The 23,573-nt window shown below is 37.1% G+C and overlaps 1 protein-coding gene across 1 annotated transcript in view; it reads left to right on the plus strand.

The window, feature by feature from the left end:
- The window catches only part of WDR49 (WD repeat domain 49), a 165,698-nt gene that overhangs the window by 81,586 nt on the left and 60,539 nt on the right, over positions 1-23,573 (plus strand). The window contains exons 8-10 of the mRNA XM_035278281.3: positions 2,832-3,065; positions 17,983-18,147; positions 23,038-23,153. Of these exons, the coding sequence (XP_035134172.3) occupies positions 2,832-3,065; positions 17,983-18,147; positions 23,038-23,153 (515 nt within the window). The remainder of the gene's footprint in view (positions 1-2,831; positions 3,066-17,982; positions 18,148-23,037; positions 23,154-23,573) is intronic.

The following is a 23,573-nucleotide window of genomic DNA, read 5'->3' on the forward strand; positions in this document are numbered from 1 at the left end:
TTACAATGGTTTTAAAAATAAACAAGGTCTGGATGACTATCCTCCCCTAGAGAGAAAGTGGAAACGTAGACATTGAGAGAATAAAGAGGCCACATTGTAGCTGGTAGTGAGATCTGAAAACTGATATTAAAATGGTTGAAGGAATTGGTGTCATTTAACCTGGAGAAGAGGGATAAGAGGAAGCTTATGCAGGTGTGAGAAGAGGGTAGGATAGAATCAAAAGGTAGAAGAAGACGTCTTTGTCTGAATATATTTAATAATTACTGTAGGGATTCCCATCTTGTAGATTCCTAGGATGTGTTAGTAGGTTTGTGAGGTGTGTCTATGTACCCAAATAAATTATATGTAAAATTTTATGTATATATCGATAAATGCATTTGTTGCATTTGAACAGAACGATCACTTTCAATAGATTGTTTTTCCAAAAAGAGTATATTATTTAAAATAGGTTAATAACTATAAGATTGTCTGTCTTATGGGGTAATAAGCACTCATTTAAACAAAAACTATCTTCTATAGATAATTGAGAAATAATTCTCTTGTTGGATAGACTAGTTTACTTGAAATAACATTTTCTGCTTTTTGGTTCTAATATTTATACAATGAAAAAAATAAAATAGAGGTAATAATAAGTAACATTCACTGAACACATTACAGGCTAGTCATCATGTTAAATGCTTGACATAGACTTTCATTTAATTTTCATAGCATTAAGCAAGGTAGACAATACATTAAAAACTCAGAGGGGGGGAAAAGAAAAACTTACTGGAGGTTCCTTACTAACAAGTAAGGAAAATTTACTGTTAGTAAGGAACAGAACTGAGATTAGAACACAGGAAATCTGACCCTAGGATACAGAGATATGGTTAAGATAAAAGCCCTATGGTGCTTTTTGATTTTATACAACAGACTTTTTTTTTTTTTGAAGTGAACACGGTCTTGATGACTTGTTTGCTACCTGCTTTTGGAGAGGTGTTTCACTCCCTCCCTCAGTAGCCTCTGTTAAACACTTGCACCTGCAAAGCTGATCTTTCTGTTTTCTCCCTGGCACATGTAATGTGACTCACCTTCTTTGAAATGAAGGGAGCCATGAGAAAATAGAAGAAAAGGAAAAATAATGTTTTAATGTCCGTTGAATCTAAAGCGGCCTATCTCTGGAGCAAGGATTCAGTGTTTGTCTTCTACTAGCCGTGGGTTAATGCATATCGTTTACGTATCTTGAAGATGTTTGAATAGGAACTTGATATCTGTGACCACATGACCTCATTTAATGCCACTTCTATTTTACACATACATATATGCATACCTCTATACACACGTGTATATAAACATATCGACACAAATATATCTACATATATGTATACACACATGTATGTATAGACAGAATTGTATTAGTTTTTTTTCTAGGTGATTTAGTTTGCATTTATTAGTACTACATATTAGCTTTTTCCTTAGGTGGTGCACAGTTATAAAATGTTTGAGTTATTTCTTAAGTAACAGTAGATTCTGTTTTCTTAGACAGTAGCATAAAAAGTCTTGATACACAACATTTAGAGGCACTAAAAGCAACCTGATAAATGTGCTGAAATCTGGATTTATTTATAAACTTATTAGAGGCTGTCAGGGAAACACATGTTAGTTCCATTCATTTTGTTTTTTTTTTTTTTGTCTAAAATCTTGTTGAGCCACATCCATCTGTATATGTAACACTAACTTGGTAACGGTTTCTTTATATTAAGTCAGAACTCATTTTACCTAGTGGTTTTACTTGCAATGTTTAAGCTGTATTATATAACATTCAAATAAGTAATGGAGGCGGTCACCCTGGATAATGCAGATAATCTCAGCACTTCGGGATGCCAAAGAGGGCAGATCCCCTGAGGTCAGGAGTTCGAGACCAACCAGGCCAACATGGTAAAAAACCCCATCTCTACTAATAATACAAAAATTAGGCCTAGCTCAGTGGCTCATGTCTGTAATCCCAGCACTTTAGGAAGCTGAAGTGGGCAGATCATGAGGTCAGGAGTTCAAGACCAGCCTGGCCAATATAGTGAAACCCTGTCTCTACTAAAAATACAAAAATTAGCTGGGCATGGTGGCGCGCTCCTGGAGCTCCAAGTGCTTGGGAGGCTGAGGCAAGAGAATCGCTTGAACCCAGGAGGCAGAGGTTTTCTATTCTAGTATAATAAATGAACAACAACTTAGTAGCTTAAAACAATGCAAGTTTATTTTGCATTCTGTAGGTTAAAATTCAACATGAGTCTCATCCTTTCTGATGGCTCTGGGGGAGAATCCATCCCCCCTTGACTTTTCTAGTTTCCTTGGACCATGGCCCTCTCCAAAGCCAGCAACACTAGGACAAGTCCTTATATTGCATCACTCTGATCATTTTTCTGCCTCTGTCTTTCACATTTAAAGACCCTTATGATTGGTCTCATCCAATAATCCAGGGAAATCTCACCATCTCAAAGTCCTGAATTCAGTCATATCTTCAGAATCTCTTTTGCCACCTAAGATAACATATTCACAGGTTCTAGGGATTGGGACACGGACATCTTTGGGGAACTATCATTCTGTCTACCACAAACATTTACTAAATGACAAGATTTACACCGGGGACTGAAATAGAACCCAATTCCTCCTAGAGGAGCTGACAATTTAGGAGATAAACAGGTGACTGAATATAAAATAATAGGTGCTATGAGAGAATAGAGAACAATTATAGTAATGTGGAGGGAACAACTGTCTGCCTGGTGAGCTAGAAAAAAAACTGGCTAAAAAATTGGAATTATCTTTGACATATTGATATGATTTTATCACTTTTCATCCAGGTTTTGAGACTCTGGGATATTCAACACCAGCTCTCCATCCAGAGGATAGCTTGCTCTTTCCCCAAAAGTCAGGAGTTCAGATGTCTCTTTCACTTTGATGAAGCCCATGGACGCCTTTTCATCTCGTTTAATAACCAGCTGGCATTGTTGGCAATGAAAAGTGAAGCCAGCAAGAGGGTGAAAAGCCATGAGAAAGCAGTCACTTGTGTTCTTTACAACTCTATGTTGAAGCAGGTAATGATGCCTTTTTTTTTTTTTTTTTTTTAAACTCTCCTAATGTATCTCCAAGTCCAGAGGCTCATTTACTTAATTTAGTTTTAGGTAAAATGGAAGACAAATATCGTAAAGGCAAATATGGGAAGAAATGATTTAATGGTATATTTTCTGGTGGACTTCAGCGATTTTCTTTTCAGCCAGTGACCACAGGAGCAGTCATAGAATTATAACAAATTACAACATTCCAGCTAAAACAACCTTTAATATAATTGAATGTATCTTTGTTATCCGCTAGTCTTGAGCCAAATGCAAGTGAACCTGGTTGTAAAATTTCCTTTTATGAAGACCATCTTCCTGTATCCCTGTGGAAAGTTCTGAAATATGCATGAAACATAATTAGCAGAGATCCATTTTGCCAGCATATTTTACACCAGTGGCTCACAGTCGCAGCCCGGAATGTATTCATAATAAAATGATTCAGTTAAACGTGATGCCACTTGGTATGCAGCAGGAGTGTTGTTTGTCTCCCTACTACTTTAATGATGCTCCGCAGCCCTGGCTTAGGGGACCACTACCTGCATCTCAATGAAGAAGCAGGGCTCCCCTGGAGCAGACATACTGCACAGACCACAGCCCTTCTTAGAGGACGGGTGGCTCAGCCAGTGAAGCCAGTGAGCTCAGTGTGGGGCAGCCTGTGGGTATCATGAAGGGAGCAAGCAAACTTCTGAGGTTAGCCTGCTGCAGTGATCCCCTCAGGCCTGATGGTAACAGCACAGCAGAAGCCAAGCAGAAGCAACTTTCCAGCTTGCAGCCAATTAAACAGTAACTCAGTCCATTCTTTACCCTTCTGCAGAAGCTTCTGCATTCACATAGAAATGAGTAGTTGAGGTTTTGTGCAAGGGGTGGAAAGCCCTTTGTTGGTGATGAGTAGTGTTGTCATGCCACTATTTAAAACACTGTTTTCTGGTTATTCTAGGAGATAAAATTCCTTAGAAAACAACTCATTTTGAATTCCATCTGCGGAAAAACATTTCCTGCTAAATGTTTTACTGAACTTTATGAAGGCAACCAGTTAATTTGACTCCCTGGTGGCCACTGAGAGATGTATTTGTTTCCAAGAGAGTATTCTACTAATTGAGATCTGCAAGGTTAAAATGCTAAATTTGTGTGTAGATGTTAAGCTCCTATGTTGTCTGGCCATAAGATGAGCAATAGTCCAGGAGAAATTCAGGAAATAAGACAAAGGAAATCTGGATTTATTTGGGGCATAAAAACAAAGCCAAGGTAACTCACATACATGCAACTTATAGGCAACAATAGAACAATGTACATATGGTATATGGTATAGAATGTATCACTACATAATTGAGTATTCACACCTCTACTTGCTGTGAATAATAATGATAAGTATTGATATGTATGTAAAGCACACAGAGCTGTGTATCACATACACCAACATTTCCTATTAGCTGCTAAGATATAGAAATAGGAACATCGTATATGTGACATTTATAATTATAAAAATGTATTGCAAAAAAGTACAAAAAAATATTACTCACATTCCCATCAGCCACTGATAACTTATCATTTCACGGTAATTAGACAAAGCAAATAAAACCGTTTGGAACAAGTGTTGGGTGCGAAGAATGAAGAATTAGAGATTAATACACTGTAGTTTCTTCCCCCAAGTAGCTCTTTAAGGGAAAATCTGGATCCTATCCTTAGTTCTGATGATTGCTGGACAAGTGCTCATTACAGGATTGTGGAATGAAAGAAGGGAAGGGAGACACATTACTAACAAGGAAACTGTAGAACGTAGTAAAATGAAATAGAGGTAAAAGCAAGATGCTCTTTATGGAGAGTGATCAATTCTGCCTGGGGCCGGTGTTGGTCACATTTCAGCAGAGCTCTGAAAGCTAAAATCTCTAAGAGAAGGAGGAAGTAATTCTCGACAGAAGATACAATAAGAGCACCTGCAAAGAAGCTTGAGCACTCACAGCATATTTTTGGAGAGAGGGTTTTGGTGTGGCACGTTTGGGAATACTTTATAGACATTGTGGGAGTTGAAGCAGTAGAAGGAGCTTAGAACCAGATTGTGATGGTCATTTGTTGAATGTATCACTGTCTGGTCTTGGAAAAAGAAAGCATAGAATTGAGGTTAAAACATTTTTCACAGTGTGATCTTGAACCTCTGGGAGACTCAGATCTCAGGGAATCTGGGAGGTCAGAACTATTTTCATCATAATATTAATTTATTATTTGCTTTCTAAACTTTCATTCTCTCTAAAGTGTAGAGTGGAGTTTTCTAAAGGCTGCATGATGTGTAATGTGTGATAACAACATTGTTCTTATGGCTAAGGGAATGTCTGCTCTTATAATGGGAATAGCATGTGCCTCCCCGGCATTGCCTTGTTAGGGCTGAAATCTTGGAAGTGTCCTCTTATCTCCCATGCTGCCAACCCTGAAAGGCTCTTTCAGGTCCCTCATACCACTTAGGGTGACCATTGCTGCTTTATGACATCACCTTTTCTTATTAACTTTTTGAGATTCCTTAATCTGTATTTTCACAATGTGGCATGTGGTGACAAATGTTTGGAAGAATTAGAAAGGGTACCCTGATTTGCAGTTTGTCGCTACCCCTGCTTCTTCTCAGGAATGCCCCTTGAGGTGGGGAAGTTGTTTATCCTTCTCCTTGTCTTCTTTGCTATTGCAGTTTCGTCTTGTAAACATCTAGTTGCAAGCCTCAGCTTTGGTCCTCAGCTCCCTGAAGTCTCCAGAGCCATCTCAACCCACGCTTACCTCTCCTCTTCCTGAACACTGGTCACAGTTTTTTAGTTCTTTTCCCAGTTAAACATTTAACTAAACTTATTTCTCTCTCTTCCTCTATTTTTGGTGGGAAGGGAAGATTCTTTTCTTCCGTTTTTGTATTTTCGCACAGTTCCTAACACTGTTCTGAGCACAAAATGAATGCTTAACCACTAGACTTGATAAGTCATTGCCATTTTTCATCCCAAGTGTAACAGGAACCCGTGCTTTTTCAGACCATGGTCTCTTGAGCTTGTATTACTTGATTTGCTGTCTTTCTTGAACACTGTCCCTTTGCTTGAACTTAATGAAAACCTTCCCTACTGTTGTCATTTCCACATGTTGCCTACACTTTGTTATTTCCTTGCATTTGGACTTCAGTTGGGACCCAGTGTAACTCTTTATAAAAGCAGCTTGGCACATTTCCTTGACTTTTATTTACCTTCCTTTTTTTGTATTCTAATCTAGGAAAGTTGTGTTAAGCCATGCAAAGCCTTTTAAAAGAAACCGTATACTTTATTTCACCTGTTTGCCCTCACAGCTAGCAGCAGAACAAGTTGTGATGGATGAGGGAGTCCTTGGAATGTACAATTTTGAAAGAATTAGAGCAATTCAATATCTTGGAGACAGATCTAATGAACCATCTTTGCACTTTGTTTTCTTGTAAAAAGCTTCATTTAAGAACTAACAAAAACCCTTATGAATTTAGGAAACTTTAAAACACGTATTTCTAGATATATAAACTAGAATAGATAAAATATTTGTGCTATGATTATAATCCTAATCCTAATGATATAGGTTTATATATTTTTGTAAAGTAGATAATGTTTCAGTTTGCTGGGAATCTTGGACACATTTATAATCAAGCTAGACATTTAAGGGTCATCAAATTTTAATAGAGTGAATGGTATTTACAATTTCTTATTGAAATAACTTTTTTGGCAATGACACGCAAAACATTACATGATTATTGTAAAAAATTAAAGCAATGCAGTAAAGCTCAAATATGAAACTATTGCTAATATTCTAAACAACTTTCTGTGCATAGACTATTTTACATAAATACGGCTCTGTAACATACTTTTTTATTCAATAATATACTAGAATACATTTCCTTGTGGCTAAATGTAGAACTACTTTATCATTTTTATTTTATTTTACTTTATTTCATTTTATTTTTAAAAGATGGGGTTTCACCATGTTGGCCAGGCTGGTCTTGAACTCCTGACCTCAGGTGATCCGCCCGTCTAGGCCTCCCAGAGTGCTGAGATTACAGTCATGAGCCACTGTGCCCAGCCCCTACTTTATCATTTTTAAAAGGTAGCATAGTAGCCTATTGTATATATGGATCATAATTTACTGATCCATTTCCCTTGATGGAGACTTACTATTATGAATTTTTTTGGTAGGTAAATACATTCATACTTATGGATATATCTCTTTAGGGTAAATTCTTAGGAGTAAATTTCTAGGCTAAAGGATATGTAATATCAGATAATTTGCTAAACAAATTGCCTCCTAGAATCTTACTTTTTTATCCCACTTCTAACCTCTAATATATTAATCGCATACTTGGTTACCTAAAGAGATAAGCCAGGTGGCCACTGTCTGACCTAGTTCAGAAGATCTTCTGAGATTCTTTGTGGGGTTTTCATAATCCAGAGATATGCTAGCTTTGCAAATTTGAATACTAGACCCTCTTCACTTTATCTGGAGTGATGCTATGTCTTCAGGATTGATTATTACACTATCTACAAACTGCTAATTTGTTTATTAAAAATAGGGCTGGTCCAGGTCACAGCCAGAGTGGTGTCCTTACCTTTGGTTGCTTCAAAATTAACTGACAAGCAAGTATTTATCATCATTTAATTGAAGCTTTTTGTTTCTTTACTGTAACACAATATAAAAATATATCAAAGGTAAACACTAAAAAAAATCTGTTAAAAATTTTATTATGTATACATGTATAGCATCTGCACAAAGTTATTTTCTATAAAATTGAATTCCAAATTTTATAGCAAACTTTTCTACCCTTAACCTTATTTACAATTTATAGTTACTTTATCTTAGATTATCGTGGTCCAAACAGCTCATGTATCCATATGCATATCCAAAACGTATAAACATGTGGCCTTTCATTATTTAGAAAATGAGGGATAAGGTGTAATTTTCTCTTGATAGCATATCTTTGTCCTCTTTTCTGCACATCATTTTCTGGGAATTAAGGGTATTTGAGAACCCAAACAATTCAATTGGGGGTTCCCTTGGTAATTGTAAAGTCGGAGAAAAGAGGACAGGCTTGAGGGCAACGTACTCCAACATACAGGACAGTCTACCTTCATAGGGCTTATATGTAGTGCAAAACCCATGAGTTTCTTTTTTGAACAGAACTGGATGTACACAATAAAAATTTTCTCCTTTCCCGTTTCAACGCTGGGCACCAGGTGATGCTCCTGTTAATAACAGTTGTGGTGTTTCTTTTGTGTTTGTTTTCTCCCTCACTTAAAGTTGTAATTGGTTATATGTCAGTCCTGAGACTGTGCTGTGGTCACTTGATGGAAACATAAGTTCCTAGTTTTAGAGGTTATGCAAAAACATACATGTACATGCACACGTACATGTATGGGCAGATACATATGTTTATTTAATTGATTAGTTTGGAAGTCATACGTTTACATGTTAAAAAATTCAGAACAAAAATATATGGCAAATATTTTCTCTCATCCCCCTGCCACTGCCTCCCTAGTTTCCTCTCCTGTAGGTAACCAGTTTTATGACTTCCACAAGTAATCCTTAAGGGCTATTCTACTCTCAAACAAGTAAATATATATTTTTCTTTATATATACACAGTTGACCCTTCAACATCACTGATTTGAACTGCAAGGGGCCACTTGTATCTGTTTTTTTCCACTGTGTTGTCCAGGCTGAAGTGTGGTGGCATGATCATGGCTCAGTGCAGCCTTGAACTCCTGGCCTCAAGTGACTGTTGCCTCAGCTTCCTGAGTAGCTGGGATTACAGGCACAAGTCACGGTGCCTGGCTCCACACAGATTTTTAAAAACAAATATTGGAACTTTTTCATAGATTTGCAACAATTAAACTCACAGATAAATCACCCAGAAATATAAAAAAATTAAGAAAATGTTTCATATATATAGTATATATATATATATATATAATGAATGCATAAAATATATGTATATACTAGCCTATTTTATTATTAGCACCATAAGATATACACAAATTATAAAAAGTTAAAATTTATCAAAACTTATGTATACAAACACAGACTATACATGGCACCATTTGCAGTCAAGAGAAGTGTAAACAAAAAGGTATAGTATTAAGTGGCCAGGCGTGCTAGTGCACACCTGTAATCCTAGCACTTCGGGTGGCCGAGGTGCGCAGATCACAAGGTCAAGAGATGGAGACTATCCTGGCCAACGTGGTGAAACCCAGTCTCTACTAAAAATACAAAAATTAGCTAGGTGTGGTGGTACACACCTGTATTCCCAACTACTCAGGAGGCTGAGGCAGGAGGGCAGGAGAATTGCTTGAACTGGGAGATGGAGGTTGCAGTGAGCCAAAATCGTGCCACTGCAGTCCAGCCTAGTGATGAAGTGACTGTCTCAAAAAAAAATTATTATTAAATTACAACTGGATAAAATTAACTGTAGCACATACTGTACTACTGCAATAATTTCATAGCCACCCCCCTGTTGCTGTTGTGGTGAGCTCAAGTGTTGCATTTGTTTAAAATGCCATATGATACTAACCATCTTCACATGAGCAGTTGGTTCAGTTGCTCTCTATGTTAAATTACCTGTCTCGGTAAAATGTGATCTCTCGAACTTCTTGCATATTTTTCATCTTGTTTATTTCAGTACCATAAAGTTTGAATAATACTATAGAGCCTTTAAGAAGTGCCACCAAGGATGCTGTAAGTACTACCAAGAAACAGAGAGAAGTCATGACATTGCAAGATAAATCTGAGTTGCTTGATATGTACCATAGATTGAGGTCTGCAGCTGTGGTTGCTTGCCATTTCAATATAAACAAATCCAGCATTAGGGCAACCATGAAAATAACAAGAGATTAATGAGGCCATTGCTATAGTTACACCAGCAGGTGCAAAAACCATATACTTTTTTTGTGAAATACCTTTTTACCTCATATTGAAAATACAGGTCTTATATGGGGGCAGGCCGCTATAAGAAAGGCATACTTATAGACTAATATGATTAGATAATGAGCAGTTATTATACAATAATTTAAAGCAAAAGAAAGGTGAAATATCAAAAGCTAGAGAACTTAATACAAGCCAAGGATAGTTCGATAATTTTAGAAAAGAGTTTGGCATTAAAAAAATATCAAAATATCAGGAGGAGCAGATTCTGCCAATTGAGAAGCAGCAAATGAGTTCCCAGAAATCATTAAGAAAATCTTTGAGAAGAAAGGATTGCTGCCTGAACAACTTTTTAAAGCAGATGAAGATGCCTTGTTCTGAAAAAAATGTCACAAAGTATGTTTATTAATAAAGAAGAGAAGCAAGCACCAGGATTTAGGGCAGGAAGAGATAGGCCAACTCTGCTATTTTGTGCAAATGCAGCCAGGTTTATGATCAGGACAGCACTTGTCTATATAGCTGCTAACTTCCGAGCCTAGAATGGAAAAGACAAACACCAGCTGCTATTCTTTTGGCTGTATAACATGAAGGCCTGGACGATGAGAATGTTTTTCTGAGCTGGTCCCTTCAATACTTTGTCCTTGAAGTCAGGAAGCACCTTACCAGTAAGAGACTGCGTTTTAAAGTTCTTTTGATATTACACAATGCTCCTGGCCACACAGACTTCCATGATTTCAACACTGAAGGCATCAAGGTGATCTACTTTCCCCCAAACGCAACATCTCTAAATCAACCCTTTAAGGCTGATTACCACGTGGTACTCTATGAAAAGGACTATCAATGCTATGGAAAAGAATCAGAGTAGAGAGAACATTATGAAAGCCTGAAGGATCATGCGATTGAAGATGCCCTCATTGTTAGAGAAAGAGTCATGAAAGCCCTCTAACTGAAAACAATAAATTCCTGCTGGAGAAAACTGTCCATATGTTGCACGTGACTTCACAGCATCTACAACAGAGCCAATCGAGGAAATCATGAGAGAGAATGTGAACACGGAACAAAAGGTGAGAATGGGGGTGAGGTGAAGGGTTTCAAAATAGGGATTTTGGGGAAATCCAAGATGTGATAAACAATCAGAGGAATGAATGAACAGAAGATGACTTGATGAAGATGAATGCTTCCAAACCAGTGACTGAGAAAGAAGATATAGAAAAGCAGTGCCAGACGCGGTGGCTCACGCCTGTAATCCCAGCACTTTGGGAGGCCGAGGTGGGTGGATCACGAGGTCAAGAGATCGAGACCATCCTGGTCAACATGGTGAAACCCCGTCTCTACTAAAAATACAAAAAAAAACTTAGCTGGGCATGGTGGTGCATGCCTGTAGTCCCAGCTGCTTGGGAGGCTGAGGCAGGAGAATTGTGAGAACCCAGGAGGCGGAGGTTGCGGTGAGCCGAGATTGCGCCATTGCACCCCAGCCTTGGTAACAAGAGTGAAACTCCGTCTCAAAAAAAAAAAAAAAAAAAAGAAAGAAAAATGAAGAAAGAAAAAGCAGTGTCAGAAACAAATGGATATTAGACAATCAGGTAGACTCCGATTATTCAAGACTGATTATTATTTAGTTCTGATTATTCAAGACTGCTTTTTGACTTATTTTATGACATAGACCCTTCTACAATATGGGCACTGAAACTAATGCAAATATTGAAGAGGGATTGGTATTATATGGAAACATTTTTAGAGAAATAAAAAAAGCAAAAAAGTCAGACAGAAATTACAATATATTTCTGTGAAGTTACACTAAGTGTGCCTGCCTCTCCCGATTCCCCTTCCACCTCCTCCACCCTTGTGGTCTCCGTCACCCCTGAGACAGAAAGACCAACCCTTCCTCTTCCTCCTCCTCAGCCTATTCAATGTGAGGACAACACGAATGGAGACCCTGATGACTGACTTCCACTCAATAAGTAGTTAAGTATAATTTTCTTAACATTTTATTTTCTCCAGCTTGCTTTGTTGTAAGAATACAGTATATAGTACATATAACATAGAAAATATATATTAACTGTTTATCAGTAAGGCTTCTGGTCAACGGTAGAATATAGTACTTAAGTTTTTGGGGGATCAACATTACATACAAATTTTTAACTGTTGGGGTAGGCATCACTAACTCCTGTGTTGTTGCAGGGTAAACTTATTCTTTGAAATAGATATGTAATATTTAATAACTCAATATTTAAGAATATATTTTGTAGGCTTTTTAACAAAAATAGCATTTTATAGATACCAACTGCTGTGTATATTGCTTTTACACCTAACAACATATCCTAAAGATAGTTTTATCTCATAAAGAGTATCCTTGCCCATTTTCATACTTGCATAGTATTCCATTGCATGCATATTACAGACTTCGTTAGACATTTAGGTCCATTCCAGCAGTTTTTGTCACAAATAATTTAGCAGTTTTTCACTTTGTGCTTAGAACACTTAACACTGGTGAGAAAATATCTGTGGGATAAATTTCTAGAGTTGGAATTATTGGGGCAGGGAATATTTACATCTGTAATCTTGACAAATATTGCCAAATGCTCTCCATAAAGCTACACCAAAGCAACATAGGAGAGGACCATTTCCTCAGCCTCTTTCATCATCACAGCCTCAGCTGTTTTCAGTAGATTTTTTGAGTAAGAAAACTGGTGGAGTTTTAGAGTCAGGCAGAGTTCCCAGTCCTTTACACGGAGCAGGTGATTCAATTCCTCTAAGCTTCAGCTTTCTTGTCCATAAAACACTAATTGTAATACATCCCTTGAAGAATTTTTCTTAAGGACAAATGACATTGTATATAAAGATACATGAAATTAAAGCAAAGGTAAATGCTAAATTAATATTAGCCAAAAAGAGGAAAGATTTTTTAAAAAATTTGTCCCCTAGTTCTTAAGGGAGTTTTGAATTATTTTAGATCTCTGTGCACTGACCTCAGGCAATGGCTCTTCCCTTCCTTCACACTGCATAAGCCTTGCTGGTTTCCTTGCTATTCCTTGAATGTGCCAAGGACATGGTGCCTCAGGGCCTTTGCACTGCTGTTTCTTTTGTCTGGAACTCTTTTCACCCACGTATCTGCTTGGCTCACTTCTTCATCTCAGTTATGTCTTTCCTCAAATGATTCCTCAGGGAGACCTTCCCAGACTCCCCAGTTTTGAACCTATGACAAAAGCCTTCTGCTTCCTTCTCAGCTATATTTTTCTCCATAACCTTTATTGCCACCAAATATCATATACACACACACACACACACACACACACACACATTTACATGTGTGTGTGTGATTTTCTGATCTTGTTGCCTTTCTCCCTGGACAAAATATAAGAGCAGAACTTACTCACTGCTGTATCAGCAGTGTCTAGATCTAGGGCCTTGCATATTACAGGTATTCAATATATTCAAATAATGAATTTGAAAGAGCAGATTACCAATTAAGAAAAGAGAATTCAATAGGTAAGATTTATAAAGAATGGCTGCCCTAAAATATTTGAATACTTTGTACCAGTACTCCAGACATCGTCATTCTCCTCACCTCCCTATTCACTGAGATGTAACTTCTAGAGATTTGCTACAAAATGGAAATAAAGGAAGTAACCTATTTTACATTATAGGACCATAAACAACACTGACTAAAAAAAATAAAATTATAAACAGCAATGGAATCAAATATCTCAACCCTCTGCTGCTGGTGACATTTGCTGCTGTAATTTTTTTATTCCTGTTTTTTTTCCTTAGACCTAGGAGTTGAAATTCACATAAAAGACAACTAAAGTGCCTACTGTTATTAGAATATCATGAAGACAATTAGGTGACATGAATACAGCCTCACATGTCATAGAATTTTCTGATTAGCTGTGACAGGTTCAGATGAGAGAAACAAAAAAGACACACATTCCTAAACAAGCTACATAAGAGGGAGCTACATAAAATGGAGACTGAGCTTCATAAGAGGGAGACTGTTCCCATCAGAACAATGTTCTACTCAGGAGGCCCATGTGCCCTAGAGTGTGATTGTTAGCACCATTTCCACTCTGCAGCCTCTTAGGGCTCCATTCTCATTAGCTGAGGTCTAGACTGATAAGAGATAATCAGAAATAAACTGCACACTTAAAGAGATTTGGTATCATTAAAATGTGGCATAGAAATGTGACACCAAGACTTATTCCTGGGCTTTATTGCTGATGAAAACACCTTGCTAAAAATAGTTTCCACTGTCCTGTAGTCAATCCAAGTAGTGTTAAAAGCACTCCTCTTTCACTAAACTTTGGATGCCTTTTTACCTGTATTGTTATTCTTGTATTCCAATATTGTCATAGTGAGAGTAGATTCTGGTTAATACTGGTGTATGTTTGTAACATAGTCAGTTTCAAGACATTGTTTTCCTGCAGACTGCACAGTGAGGCAGATTGCCATAAAATGAAATCAGACTGGCTATATGCTGTTGTCATGACTGATTTAGATTTCATGAGAAATTGTTAAATGAGCAGAGAAAGCTGATGAAAACTGATGAATAGTATGTTTGGGCTCAGTCAGGTGGGCAGGGGAAAGAGTATAAAATGGCAAAAAGTGAGCATTACTAATTCCTCATTGAATGTCTACATTAGATAACAGTGGTGGGGTGAATGATTAGATGCTTTGTAATCTGGGTGATGCCCTGAACAGGTAAGCAAATCTTTTTTTTGAATATGGCTCTTTTATTTCTGTTAGAGAATTCCCATCTTTTGGTTTTGAAATGGCTAACATATAATAGCTGCTCAGAAAATGCCCTTTAGTACAGCTAGATCAGAAGAATAAGTTCTAGTGTTCTATAGCACTATCAGGTGACTATAATTAACTTATATATTTTCAAACAGCTAGAAGAATGGATTTTGAATGTTTCAACAAAAAAATGATGTTTAAGGTGATGAATATGGTAGTTACCTTGTTGATCATTAATTGTGCACATGTATCAAAATATCACACTGTACCCCATAAGTATGTAGTTATGTGTCAATTTAAAATAATTTAAAATACTTTTGAATAGAAATAAAATCCTTCACAATTTTTAACCTTTTCTTAAAAGACCACTATCAAAATTTTCAAACAAGCTTGGAAAATTATATTTTTATGATCTTTAATAAATGTAATCCAGTTTCCTAAGCACTTGTGAGAAACTCCTAATTCAAAATTTCAATGTGTATCTAAAATCTGTTTTCTAAAATGTAATTGTCTATATTCACTGTCAGTTGGAGGAAAGCAAGATACTATTTTTCTTAAATTGATTTGGATATGCATAGTGATACAAGCCTAACTAAGAGGTCAGACAAATAAGCTTAGAACAGTAACACCTGCTCACTTTTATGATTTATAGCTGTGCCATGCACCGTGGTAAATGCTTTAAAAATGTTTGTTTAAACATAACAATGGTTCGAAGTATTTACTATGAATATCTGTGGTTTATAAATGAGGAAATTGAAGCATAAAGAAGGTAAAGTAATGTGCTTGACTTTAATGTCCAAGGTAGAACAACTAGTGAGGCAGCTGACATTCAGTTAGGCATCCTGACTCCAGATCCAGTCTGAACCACGGTGTATATTGCACAAACAAAATCAAATAGAAACACAGTTAATGACATGGAATGATAATTAATGTGTTGTTACATTATTTCAAAGACCCAGATCATTTGGTTATTGAAATTACACAGTAGTTTAACAATGCTAATTAAATATTTAAAGCACTTTTGATTTCACAGAGAAATGTAACAAATACAGGTTTACTTCATTTATGAAATTGTCTCAATGAAGTTGTAATTTCAGAAAAAAAAGGGCTAAAAGGATCCCATGCTCTTTATTAGTTCTTTGTTGAGACACAAACGTTGCTAAATCATGGCCCTTTCTTTCAATTTCTCCCCTCCTTTGTACCTCCAGAACTACTCTGTTAGGTGAGAATCTCTTACCTGGATTTAATAATCCAGGAGCCCCAAATGGTCTTCCTCAAACCCAGGTTTGTTCTCCATATTGCTGCAAGATGTATCTTTACAAGCGAACTAACAAAAACCACTATATTACTCTTTTCTTCATTAATCTAAAAGACTAAAAACATCGTTCTTAATCATTGGCCCTGATGATGGTAATAGATGAAAACTATGGGCCCTCTCCCAGTACAATTAACTTTCTACATTCCTCAAGATTCTCTAGAACTGCTTACTAGAGGTTTCTAAAATTCCATATTCAGCTTGCCTCCTCTTTTGATATCCCCCATATTTGTCCCTTCAAATACTCTGCACTCAAGCTCCATTAAACTTTGTATTGTTTCTCACACTTGGAATATTCTCCAAGTACTTTTCTAAGTGAACTGTTATCTGGAATACCATGCTGGAATAGAGGAAGACCTTATGATACGGCTATGTCTAGGATTCGAACCTGTAAGTTTGGGGACATTACTTGATTACAAACTCAATTTCATTATTGGTAAAATAATGATGGTAATATTATCTCACAGAGTTTTCTAAAAGATCAAATGATATAATGAGTGAAAGGGTTTGGGGAACACCTTATAATAAATACATGTCACTATCTTCAATCCCAGATCAGTTACTAATTTCTCTGAATCCTAATTGCTCCTCGCTCCTTCTCTCCCTAACCCAATCCCCCAACTCCAGCAAGTGGATTTCAGGTTTTCCACTCTGCTTGCACAGCAGCCAAAGGTGATACCTCTAAACTTGAAGCATTCTTTGGCATTTATCTGTTTTTTGTCTGTTTCTTCATCTAGACCAGCAGGTCTTAGGTCAGGCTGTACATTTAAATCACCTGTGAAGCTCTTTAGCTATTCCTGTCCTTGGCCAAATGAATCTTGAGTTTCTGGTCTGGTATGCAGTGATGCTTTTTAAAGTTCCCCAGGTGGTTTTAATATACTGGTGTAGCCTATAGACGACAGATCGACTCCTTGAGAGCACGATTTTATTGGTGAAGTTCCATTGCCAGTATGAAGCCCGGATGCTATGCAAGCGGTTGTAGAGTGATGGCCACCTATCCAGTCCTTCTGAATATACATTTGATAAACTTCAATCAATTTGATTATGAAAATGCAGCATTCAATTTTAACATATTAATACATTTACATTTATACAATGGTAATCAATACCTAAACAGAAAAAGATATACTTTAAGCTTTCTTAAAATCTACATATTGGTTTAGACAACTTCCTATTTACGTGCTTATTATTTTGCTTTCGTTATTTTGGTTTCCAAAGTCCTATTAGCTAGGTGGCTTTAACCTATGAATCTCTTAAAGTAAATATCTTGAGCTGAAATTAGCAGTCTACTTGCTACTATACAATTTCTTATTTTTGAACTGCTGTATATAATCCTTTCTCTTCTAGCATGTTTTGCTGTCTTCCTCTCAAAGTGTGTATGTAGATTTATATTTAACCCATGCTCTTTCTTTTAGTAATCCATCGATAATTGTGTTTAGCCATAAAAATATACACAGTTTGGGGAAAAGACAGCAAAGGACTAATGGCATTAAAGCATAGCTCTAGTAATTTATTGAAATTAACTTTTTCATAATGGCTGGTAAAGCTTTTCTGAATGCTAAATGAAAGCTGCTATATTATAAAATATTTTTCAAATAGTAAATAGTGTCAGAGCATCATGACTAGTAAAATCAGCTTTCTCATCTAAATGGGAAAGATTCGTAAGTTTATTTTCAGAATTTGATTTCAGAACGGCCTCTAGACACTAAAGCTGAATAGTGAGTAAGGAAAGCAGATTCCTATCTTCTCTGATAAAGAGGGTCATGACTTCATTACCTCATGTCTAGTGGAAAGTGAAGTGTTACCAGCTTATCAGAAAGAAAGTCCATTACAAAAATGTCTTACTGTTGAGAGATCTTCATACTAGAAATACACAGGCTGAATATCTTTATTGAAATATAAATGGTTGATTCTGAGACTATATTTAATTTCTTTAAAATGTTATTTTCTCTTAGGTAATCAGCTCTGATACAGGGTCCACTGTTTCCTTCTGGATGATAGACACTGGGCAGAAGATCAAACAGTTTACTGGTTGCCATGGCAACGCGGAAATCAGCACTATGGCCCTTTATGCAAATGAGACTCGGCTTTTGACTGGCAGCACAGATGGGAGTATAAAGGTGCGAACACAATGATGCTTTTCTGTTCAGATATGAGGAGACTAAAATACTGTGCCAGAAGACATGGTTATAGATATTCTCATTTTTGCCTTTTTGGCATTGCAAGAAGAGAAATGAGACAAGAGTGAAATAACTCAAACCATCTAATAACAAAGCTGCTAGAAAAATAAACCTCTGTGGAAAAATGAATAAATTTTTCTGAATTATTTAGAATGAAAGAACAACTTGGCTTACTTATTTCAGAAAGCCCCTTTTTCAGTGTACTGAATACAGGTCTACTTTGGGGAATACGATGCCTGGATAATTTCATGTGCTAATGTCTCTAGTTTTCTTTTTAAAAATTAAATGAGAAATCAGGACCACTTAAGTAAACTTTAAAAAGTATCATAGACGTAAATTTTTCAAGAAATAAACGTTTAAAGGTAAACCTATTTTGTAATTCTTTTTGTTATGTGAAATTCAGATAGTGAAGAAGGATAGTAGAAAGAATAATCATAATCTTATGCATTCTAAACTAACATGATTTTATGGTTCTAAGTTTTTTGTTGTGTAATTCTCATTCATTTTCTTAATGGTCAACTTTTCATGAAAAACTAGATACTTGCTATCTGAAGTTATGTCTACCAGTGAACCTTCTCTGCTCCATTCAGCCCCAAGAATAATGAGTCTGTGATTGGAAACGGTTTGTGCCACTTAGAGGCAACAGCAGTAATTTCCTGAATAAACTTTGAGTGTTTCTCAAACCTGCTATAAGTGGGTATTAGTCTGCCTTCCATGGTGTAGTTTATGATGCACTCAGTTAAGCTGTAGAGGAGGGTGATGGAAAGCTACCTGGATATGGGACAAGTACGTAGAACAGCCTAGAACTTTAAGTATTCAGGGGGATTACAGGCTGGCAATCATTAGTATGAGGAAGGTGCTATGGTAGGTTGAGAAAGGAATCTCTGGAAATCAGTATAAGTTGGCCTAGGAGAAGGTTAATGGAATGAGGTATTAAGTGAAGATTTGGGTTTAAGTAAAGTAATCTAGTTTACAAAAGAGCTGATAAGATGTGTAAAGGTACCAGGACAACTGTAATCCCAATAATTGAGATGAAATAAGAGAAATAACTAGAGCTAGAGTACTAAACAGTGGTTCAGGGAAATAGGAAAAGCCAATATCTCACTTACCAGTCCCGGGGTGTGAGAATAAACTGAATATTGAAGTGAATGATCAGGTTCCGTTTACCTCTATCTTGGAAAGTAACTATGTATAGAATCTAGGGTAAGGCGTACCTTGTAGATGTTGCTAAAATAGTCCCAGCTAAGGGGCTTGGTAGGACCTGGGGACATTCAGATCTTTGCAATAGCTACTTGTGGAAATTGTTTTAGGTTTACTTGGTAAGAACCATTTTAGAGGAAAACAGTGAGATGAATGAAGAGTATGTATGCGCCTCAAATCTCAACTGAAGTTTTGACATCTTAGAAGTTAATGGGAATGTAGTAGTATAATAACTGCTTCTGAAGGTGCGTTTATTTTAATCACAAGAGCACAACAGAATTCTGAAGTCTGGCAACTTCGGTGTAAGACACATAAACCAGGGCTGAGTTGCTCTGGCCATATTCTATGAAGAAATAAAAACGAATGACATTTTCCAGTCTAATTTATAATGTAGAATTGAAATTCAGTACCTATGTAATCAGACTTAAAATTAACTTATTCATCATGATTTTGAAGAGTCTATTTTTAATATTTTTATAATTAATACATGCATACAATAAAATTTTGAAATAAAATAAAATAGACATATAATGAAAATATATAATCCTTGTTTCCAGCTCCTTCTCTGAGGCCACCACTGCTATTGTTTTCTTGTGCATCCTTCTAGCCATAAGCACCATTTGTTTATTTTCATTCAGTCCTTTTTTTTTTTTTTTTTTTCGAGACAGTCTCGCTCTTTCACCAGGCTGGAATGCAATGGCGTGATCTTGGCTCACTCCAATCTCTGCCTCCCAGGTTCAAGAGATTCTCCTGCCTCAGGCCCCCAAGTAGCTGGGATTACAGGCACACGTCACCACACCCTGTTAATTTTTGTATTTTCAGTAGAGACGAGGTTTCACCATGTTGGCCAGGATGTTCTCCATCTCCTGACCTTGTGATCTGCCCACCTCGGCCTTCCAAAGTGCTGGGATTACAGGCGTGAATCACTGCGCCCGACCAGTCATTCTTTTTTGTTTGCTTGTTTTTAGAGACAGGGTCTCACTATATTTCCCAGGTAGGTCTCAGACTCCCAGGTTCAAGTGATCTTACTGCCTCAGCCTCCTGAGTAGCTGGGATTACAAAGATGTGCCACTGTGCCTGGCCATTTGTTTCTTGATGGCAGCTGTTCTGCATTTGCATTTTTCTGTCTTGGATATTGACTCGTATAAATGGATACAATGATAATGTTAGCTAATTTTTATTCCATTCTTACTATGAACCAGGCTCTATTTGAAGCACTTCACACACACATATATGTGTAGGTCTGTAAGGTACTACAATCATCCTGATTTTGCAAATGAGGAAACTGAAGCCCAGAGTTAAATCAACTTGCTTGAGCTTCCACAGGTGGCTGAGTTTTGCAAAGTCTAGGAAAATGGAGATGACTCATTTTTCTTTATGGCTACATTATATGCTACTGCATAGATATTCCTTATTCTGATTGTATAATTCCTTACTTACTAGTGAGCAACATTGATTCAAATCTTGCTTTTTAACAATGCTGCAAGAATATGTCTGAAAATATGTCATTTTACACATATGAATGTATCTGTGGGATGATTTTCCAGAAGCTGAATTTTTAAGCCAAAGGGTATATGCGTTTTAATTTTTTTTTTGAGACAGGCTGTAGTGGGGGTGATCCTGGCTCACTGCAACCTCTGCATCCCAGGTTCAAGTGATTCTCCTCTCTCAGCCTCCCGAGTAGCTGGGATTATAGGTATGCACCATCATACCCAGCTGACTTTTGTAATCGTAGTGGAGATGGGGTTCACCATGTTGGTCGGGCTGGTCTCAAACTCCTGATCTCAGGTGATCCGGCTGCCTCAGCCTCTCAAACTGCTGGGATTACAGGCATGAGCCACAATGCCTGGCCTGCATTTTAATTTCGATGGCGCCAGTGTGATCTCTGTGTATGATGGGCCAACAAGGTTTCATAGTAGTGCTTAGTCTTAACTGCTACTAATGTAATGATGTTCCCTTTTAAAGTATGCCTATTGGGCTTAAGTTTTCCCTGCACTGCCTGAGCAGGTAAACTAGAACTGCTTGTGCCCTCTTGAGGACTGAGTCTGGCACCCATTAGCAAGAGGAGATTTTAATCAATAGAGAATGAGAAATCTAGTAAATGATGACTGTTTCAGGGTCTGTATCAGCTGTTTAATCCTCCAAGCATTCCTGAGGAGTAAAGTTCCCGTGTCACAGATGAGGAAGAAATTTAAACACAGTGAAAACATCAGGATTTCAACAGATTCCAAAATGGTTTTCCTCATGATTTTATATAGACTCTCCGTTTAGAATACATATTGATGTATAGCATTTGAAGAACTATTAGAATAGATTGATCGAGTTACCAGAAGAGTCTAAAATAGGTACAGTCATGCACTGTCTAAAACATTTCAGTTCACAACAGACTGCATATACGAACGTGTTCCCTTAAGATTATAATACCATATTTCTACTGTACTTTCTCTGTTTAGATACATAAATATTTACTGTGGTACAGTACAGTAACATGCTATACAGTTTTGTAGCCTAGGAGCAATAGGCTATGCCATATAGTCTAGATGTTTAGTAGACTGTACCATTTAGGTTTGTATAAATACACTGCATGATATTGGCACAGTGACAAAATCACCCAATGATGCATTTCTCCGAAAGTATCCTGGTATTAAGTGATGCATGACTTTATATAGGAAAAAATCAGTTTCTCCTACCACCACACTGAATACAATACATGTCTCTGGTCACCAAAATGTGTGTGGGGATTTTTCCCACACACCAATTCTGTGGTAGATTTTCCAGAAAACACCAGTTGGGTGTCCTCCAATTCAATTCTATTCTGACACCATATACTTGGAGATAGAGTCAGATCCCACAGGCTGAGGGTTCAGTCTGTTTCTTCCCTTAGATGCCAGTCAAAAATAGGTTGTAACTTGTGCTTCTGATTGACAGGCTGTTAAGTCAGCATTCTTGTGACCTCCTTGGATCTGATTAATTTGCTAGAATGGCTTACAGAACTCAGGGAAACACTTGACGTACATGTATTCATCAATTATAAGTGGTATTACAAAGGACACAGATGAACAGACAGGTGGAAGAGATACATAATGTAAGTCATGTGGACACACTCTTCTGTACTGGGCTTTTCACCCACCAGCAACCTCCACATATGTTCACCTCTCTAGAATCTCTTCAACTCCCATACTTGTGTTTTTATGAAGGCTTCATTACACAGGCATGATTGATTCCATCATTCACCACTGGAGATGAACTCAACTTTAAGCCCCTGTCTGCTCCCTGCAAGTTTTGGGGTCGGGCTGAAGTTTCCACCTTCTAATCATGCCTTGGTGTTTCTTGACACTGAGCCCCACCCTGAAGCTATGTAGGTGTCCCCAGCCTGGAGTCATATCATTAACATACTAAAGACTCTTATAACTAGAGAGAGTCTGAGGTTTTTTAAAGTGAATGTGCCAAGAAATGGGGATTAAAAACGAAACAGATATTTCATGGTATTACAAGAGTGATATAGTGGCAAAATTCGGTGACGGGTTGATTTTCTTTAATGATTACATATCCTAAATGAATCCTAGTTCAGACTATAAACATAAAAGTTTATCTTCCTGTCTCAAAGGCGGTTTTAATTTTTCTTTTAAGATATGGGACTTCAATGGATATTGTCACCATACCCTAAATGTTGGGCAAGATGGAGCTGTGGATATTTCACAAATCCTCATTCTTAAGAAGACAATACTGGTTACAGGCTGGAAGAGGTAGGATTATGCCTCATGGAAAACTATAGGAAGGTAAAAAGGAGAATGTTTTTATTTTAATTGAAATCTAAAAGAGCACAAAAATCTGGCTGTGTCGTTAACTTGCTGGTGACCTAGGTGAGTGATACCCTAGTTGAAATTGACTGAATGCTTAATGAATAAAATATTAGGAGATTGCATAACTTGAGTGGCTTTGAGAATTATGAGATTTTCTTCTGGCTTTGGAAATTTTTCTTTAACCATTTCAAGTGGGGATGTATTATGACATCCTAGGTTCCAAAAGTTTCCCAAATTTTATAGTCAATAAATTCTTAACATGTAAATTACATTCCTTCAACTGTAAAGGAAACTCATTGCTTCTGTTCTGACTTATTTTCAATCGCAACACAAGAGGGAAATAGCCCCCTGAGTTCTGTGATA

The sequence above is a fragment of the Callithrix jacchus genome, chromosome 17, assembly GCF_049354715.1.
Source record: "Callithrix jacchus isolate 240 chromosome 17, calJac240_pri, whole genome shotgun sequence".
NCBI classification, from domain to species: Eukaryota; Metazoa; Chordata; class Mammalia; order Primates; family Cebidae; genus Callithrix; species Callithrix jacchus.